The following is a 6322-nucleotide window of genomic DNA, read 5'->3' as shown; positions in this document are numbered from 1 at the left end:
TGGATAGTCAAATTAAAAAAAATGGAACTGTTTAGATTAGTTTTTGGTTTTTGTTTACCTGCAAAGAGAAGCTTACTGAGTTGAATTAACCTACGACCTCTCCCGCAATGGCTCAAACGCTATACCTTTTTGAGAAAACGAGTGTGATTTAAAGATCTATTTATTGGGACAAATTTTATATAGTTGCACAGCTGTAGAGACAAATAAAGGAAGATGACCCCTTTAACTCTTGGGGGGGAGGGGGGGGGGGCGACTTGAGCCCTTGAATTTGTCCAGTCTCCAACATAGAGGGAACTTCATTAAAGTAACACATGAACAGCTGTTGTCTTTAACATGTAAACTATTGAGAATTTAAAACTACACTGAATGGCCGCGCAGCTCCCCGTGGGCATATGGACGTTAATTAGCTGGATATAGCCATAGATTAATTAGAATATTTTTTTCGTCCATTCATATCAATAGAGCAGCCAGACAAAGTGTCTTTTGTTCTCTGATGCAGGACATTCTGTGGCTGACTGAATGGGTCTTGGCTATGTCTACATGGATTTGCCATATGGCAACAAAAAGGAAAGAATGGAGCCGAAGAGCGCTTTGTGCTGGAAATCAGAACAAGCCCGTCAGAGCTTATGGCTGCATGGAGCTGACAAAGTCACTCTGGCCATCAAAAGTCCCCATTTTCATCAAAACATGAATGTCAGCTGGTCAAAGCAATTCAAACAAATGAAGAAACTTATGGAAAATTATATTTAAAAAATGGGCCTGTTTCCTGCGCACTGAGAGGCGGCGCAGCCCCGCGCGCATTCAGACACTGCTGCATTTGGCTTCTTTCAATTAAGGGTAAACTTGCAAGTATGACCTGTTGAATAGTTTGTTTCAATAGACGAGGACAATTACAAAGACTAGTAGTTTTCTTTTTCCAGCTCTGGCAGGTGGCCTCCACGCCCGGTGTATCCACGGCGGGGTAAACAGTGTGTGTGAGTGGGTCTTTAGAGGGCTTGTTGAGTGCGGGTGGATGTGGGGGTGTCTTCGTGGCGGACAAAGCGGGGATCCAAAGGCAGCTGCTGCTTCTTTAGAAGGGCGAAAGGGCCTTTAAATCCCAGCCTATACCCCGCAGCTGCTACGCGGCCCACGGCTGCACGTCTGAATGCGTTTCCCCCCGCAAGGTGTACACGAGCCCACAGAGGCAGACAGATACAGGCGGAGCTCAGTCAAAGGTAATGTATACCTGCGCCCCCGGGGAGGTGGACAGTCATTACTGTATCACTGTGTGCAGTAACACGGCATGGATTCTTGGTTTATTATGTCTTCCTTTCAGCAATAGGTTTGTGAAATATAAATCACCTGTGAAACTCGTATTAAGACCTATAAGGGGAATATGGCCAGCTTTCATTGAATGAACAATACAACTGTTACCAATTATTTTTTCTAAATTTAAACATCACGAGGCAGAAACCAGACAACACAATGACGTCAAAGTTTCAGTTTCGGGTCTAATTTGACACACATCTAGTTTCATAACCTCCCAAAAACTAAACAAATAAACGGGACAAAAACACACCAACAAATCTGCTTTCAATTTGAAGTGAAAAATATTTTATTCTCATCTTTTACAAGACATAGGGCACTTGTATAAAAACACAAAAAAAAAACGGCTCAGAAACCTATTTTTCCAAGTGTGGACTACTATGGGTAAGCTACATGATTGCAAAACATCACAATGACAAATGGAAATATTAAAATAAAATAAGAATATGCCCTTTGGCTAAATCAACAGGCATTTAACAAATATAAAAGAAACATAAATAAATTATAAGTTAGAATAGTCTTAAAAAATATACATTTAACAGAAAAACCAGAACAGAAATAAACATTTATAGGCTATTGTCTCTATAAAGCTGTACACTTTTGGCCAGTGTAGACAATTATTTTAAAGTATAATTAGGATTGCATTGCACAGATGTTAAAACATTTAACACTGTCGAGTGGCTGTATGCAAAAGCAACAATGTATGCTACATTTGTACTGGATAGAAGTCATTCAGCGAAATGTCCTCTCTTTCCTGTCCATTCCCCACCCCACCCCCCCCCCAAACCGTTCAGTCCTGAGAGTCTGGTCCGGTGTTCAGGCTGCGCTCCGCCGGGGCGCATCGAGCCGGAGCAGCCGGCTGGTCGGGCTTAAAATCTCCCTCACCGCCCCCTGTTTTCCCCTCTCCGGCGTAGTACCAGGGAGAAACATCCACATCTTGATCCTCAAAGTATGCAGGCAAAAAGGCTAGTGCAAAACACCTGAGGAAGGAATAAAACACGATCAGTTTATCTGAGGAAAGAGTGATTCCGAAGAAAGACGCAGTCAGCTTTCTGATGAAACAGGAAACCCAGCAGCAGGCGTCACCAAAGATCCTCTATACTGGACCGTCTCTGGCGTCACCCTTTACCCGAGCCTTTTCCCGCCACATCGTGACGCACATCCCCCCTCCCCCAACCACTGATGTTACTACAGCTACTACTATCACACTACTACTGCGATTTCGCCACCACGAACGCCCCACCCTCCCCGATAACACTGTCTGCGCTTTTTAACTCGCGTAATCTTTCCCAATTGACCCAGGAAAAACAAAACAGAAATCATTGATCACATTTAAGGCAGCCACCATTAACTCTCAATAGTTGACAGTTCATTAAGGTGTAAAAAAAAAAATCAGAACTGCCATATTAGACGTGCTTTAACGATTTGGTAGTTTAGAAAAATTGAAGAAAAAAAATCTGCATACCTTCAACGGATCCTCTTTCGTGGAGTTTGTTCCAGCGGGATTGGAGACTTTGAGTGGTGGCAAGCGCTCACATCATTCGATTTTTTATCAGCAGCCCTTTTGCGTTTCACGAAGAAGTCTGTTGGAGAGAAAAAAAAATATGTAATACACATGAATCCAGTTGAGCCGAAATTACGCATGCGACAGACACGGGCCAATTTGGATACAGGGCCTGTAGCACTGAAGCCACATACATACTTAACATGAGATTGAATATAGTCGTATAGTGTATTTACCTGTGATGTGCGTGTTGTTGTCAGTAGAGGCCGTTCTTTTCCGTCTAACACAATGGAGCTGTTTGTGAGCCTGCTTCCCTGAATTGAGCTTGTCTGTGCGGTTCTCCTGGTTAACCTCCACCGGGCAGGGAGTGCTGCTGCTCTCGGCCACAGACAAGCGCTCAAGTACATCCATATCAGGGGTCTCAGGTAGAACAGAGTCCGAGGTGGGCCTCTGCTTGATGGGTGTCTCAGGCACCCTGGTCCTGCCATTCTGTACAGAGTCCTGATAAAACACCGGGGTCTTATCCACGGGCACCTCTTCCCATTTGTAATCCCCATCCAATGGGGTGTTGTCTTCGAAATTAAAGTTCCATCTCTGCTGGTCCCGTTCGGAAATCTCCCGCAGCTTGGCTTTCATCTCCCGGTTTAGTTCGTCGTGATCCACTGGTCCGAAGAGGCTGCGGCAGACGCTTGTGCGTCTGTGGAGAGGGAAGGTCCTCCTGGCCACCAGCCTATCCAGCGCGCTACACGATAACTGGACGTTGGTCATCTCCAAAATCTTCGCGACAAAAGCCCCAAAACACAATATCAGATGCCCTATTTGGCTAAATGATCCCTGCTGAGAGAGTATCAGGTGTTGTTGTTGTTGTTTTGCCTACAGTGTGTATTTCTATATCCTCTCTCGTCCGTCTCTCTCCACCACACAGTTCTGTTTAAATGTACCTTCTCTGCGAGTGAGATGTGGAGTATATAACCTCTCAACAACTCCTCAGTGTGAGCAGCCACCTCGGGCGACTTTTTCATTGGTTGCCTTAAGTCCTGCCCTCTTAAAAAAACACGCACGGCCCCACCCTGATTTCCCATAAGCCCCTGGTGCCCATTTGGCTGTGCGCCGAGCAGAGCGCAGCGATTTGGTTTTTCAACCCTCTGATAACACTGAGCAGACTTTCCCTATGTCAGCGTCAAACTGATGGAGCTGCTTTTTGGATCACGTGTGGGTACTTAAACAAGCAGCTGGTGCTTGTGCATCTATTATCAGACTTTGTCTTTTCTCCTTCTTCCGCACAATTGCTGCTGTTGTTCGTTCGACAATGGACTAATATGGGATCGATCATCCTATGTTAGTCTACACGAAAGCACTAAATGGTTGTTATATTCTAAATAATGTTTTTTTTTATGCTAATAGAGCATGCATGGAAAGGAAACGCAATCCCGGCCTACTGGTTACCTAAACGTTTCTTCACTATACGTGCACTCTCCTGTCCCTTCTTTTCTCTCTCATCACAATAACACCAGGAGCTCCTCGGCTCGTGTTGCGTCTTCACTTAGATTTTGCAGTGAGGAAGCTTCTTTGGTTTTACGCACACGAGCAAAGCAAACAACATTAAGAGAAGGCAGGGTCACACGTACACAATGTTTTCAGCCCAGCTGAGCAGTTTTCAACTCGTTTTTTTGTTGTGAAATTGTTCTTAGCATGGAATTGTTTATTTTTTATATTCTAACTGATTACACTTGTATGTTTTAAAGACAGGAAAATCAAGTTAAAAGCCCCGAGCAAATAAAACGTATTGTCGTGGAGGAAAGTGTCGTGTTCCATTTAATGTAAAAACTATCAGGTGTTCAGTTTCAGAATGGAAAAGTGAGGTTTTGCTCAAAGGCATAAATCACTGCAAACATGAGTAAGCAAGCTGTCACGTCTGCGCACACATGCGTGTGTGTGCACAGGCCTACTGGGAAGAATTGGTAGCATATAGCTTATTCACTATTAGTCATGCATAATTATTTAGTACCGTAAAATGTGTCACGTGGGCTACTATAAGTTTCCCTAATATCGGAACATTATCAATATTATTAACTTGGAGTGCATTATGTCTTCAGTCTGTCCGCAGATTCAGAGGACAGGGAGACAACGCCTTAGCAGTGGCTAATAAGAGCGTAGTGACCCGTAGTGGCTCGAAAGTGGTACTGCATCATGAGCTAAACGCGCAGATCCATCACAACGATACACTTGTGAGAGTTGCTAGAGTCTGATGAATTTAAGTGTTAGACCACCTGTGGAGGGGAGTCAGGGTGGCATTGAATGCAGCAGCCTGTTTAAAGGTGCTCGCTGAAAGTGATGTCCCTTCACAGGTGATGTTCCGTCCCTTGGGTTGGACAAGTGATTGTCTGTAGTGATGCTATAAACGAATTTACATTGACATCGCCTGCACGCCGTATCATTAGTTGGTGAGCAGCACCTGCACACACACAAAAAGACATCTTAGTGATCGATACTTTTTCCGGATTTACCTAAATTGTAAACACAGAATCTAAATCAAAATAATGGGTGAGCGCTGACAAGCCATTACAAGGCCACAATAAATGACTTCTTGCATTCTTGAAACATTGTCCCTGTGCAGCTGGGATTTTTCAAATGTTGTTCAAATCATTTTAAAGCATTATATCGATTATATTGATTGTTGATGTTCTTTTAATCATAAACATGATTGATTAATGCCACACCTACTTGATCAGTGTCATCATTTTAGCCATGATCCTAAACATGAAAGAAAAATCTCTCTCTCTCTCTCTTTCTCTCTCTCTCTCACTCTCTCTCTATCTCTCTCTTTCTCTCTCTCTCTCAGTCTCTCTCTCTTTCTCTCTCTCTCTCTCTCTCTCTCTCTCTCTCTCTCTCTCTCTCTCTCTCTCTCTCTCTCTCTCTAAATCTTTGTGCTCCATGTGTTGTTTGTTGGCTCCCTCTAGTGGATAAAGAACTCACTAAAATGGGGCATTTGTAGTAGTCTGGTTTTAAAGCTGTATGTAGGCAGAGAAGGCAAATTGTTGAATAAAGTTTCCCACTTCTATCTTACTAATATTCCTTGTAATCAGTAAAGTAGATTACATGCCACGATGATTAGCAGTACCTCAGTTCATCAATTGTTTTATTTAGTCTTTATTGCAAAATTTGTTTAACATACAGTAGGGACAGTATATACCAGGGATTAAGTGGTAAGTAAATCATGACAACAAAGAAACGGAAACAAATTCTGCAGTTTAGTCAATTAAGAAATTTACATATATTAAGGGTCTTTGGGCTTTGGGGTTTCTAGAGTACTGAACAGTTTGTATGTATTGTTGCTTTTCTTTCACAAAAACTGAATACTTTTCTGTAGTTTGTACATTGACAAGTTGTCAAAAGACTTCTGTTCACATACAGATAGTATTTAGTCGTATTAGTATTTTACCCCAATGTCTTTGTCCTTTTTTTGGACTTTGTGTCACTTTTTGAAAATGTTAGCCGATTTTTTCAAAGTTT

At 42.8% G+C, this 6322-nt stretch overlaps 1 protein-coding gene across 1 annotated transcript; it reads right to left on the bottom strand.

The window, feature by feature from the left end:
* Positions 1 to 1574: 1574 nt before the first annotated feature.
* Positions 1575 to 3791, bottom strand: LOC117949344 (cyclin-dependent kinase inhibitor 1C-like). Its single transcript, XM_034879511.1, has 3 exons — positions 3046 to 3791; positions 2771 to 2888; positions 1575 to 2285 (listed from the first exon to the last, which is right to left on the bottom strand). The coding sequence occupies exons 1-2, from the start codon at positions 3575 to 3577 to the stop codon at positions 2773 to 2775; spliced, it is 648 nt and encodes a 215-aa protein (XP_034735402.1). The 5' UTR covers positions 3578 to 3791; the 3' UTR covers positions 1575 to 2285; positions 2771 to 2772.
* Positions 3792 to 6322: the final 2531 nt, after the last annotated feature.

The sequence above is a fragment of the Etheostoma cragini genome, chromosome 8 (genome assembly GCF_013103735.1).
Source record: "Etheostoma cragini isolate CJK2018 chromosome 8, CSU_Ecrag_1.0, whole genome shotgun sequence".
NCBI lineage: Eukaryota > Metazoa > Chordata > Actinopteri > Perciformes > Percidae > Etheostoma > Etheostoma cragini.
The sequence above is the reverse complement of the archived record's forward strand: the minus strand, read 5'-3'. Positions and strand labels throughout refer to the sequence as shown.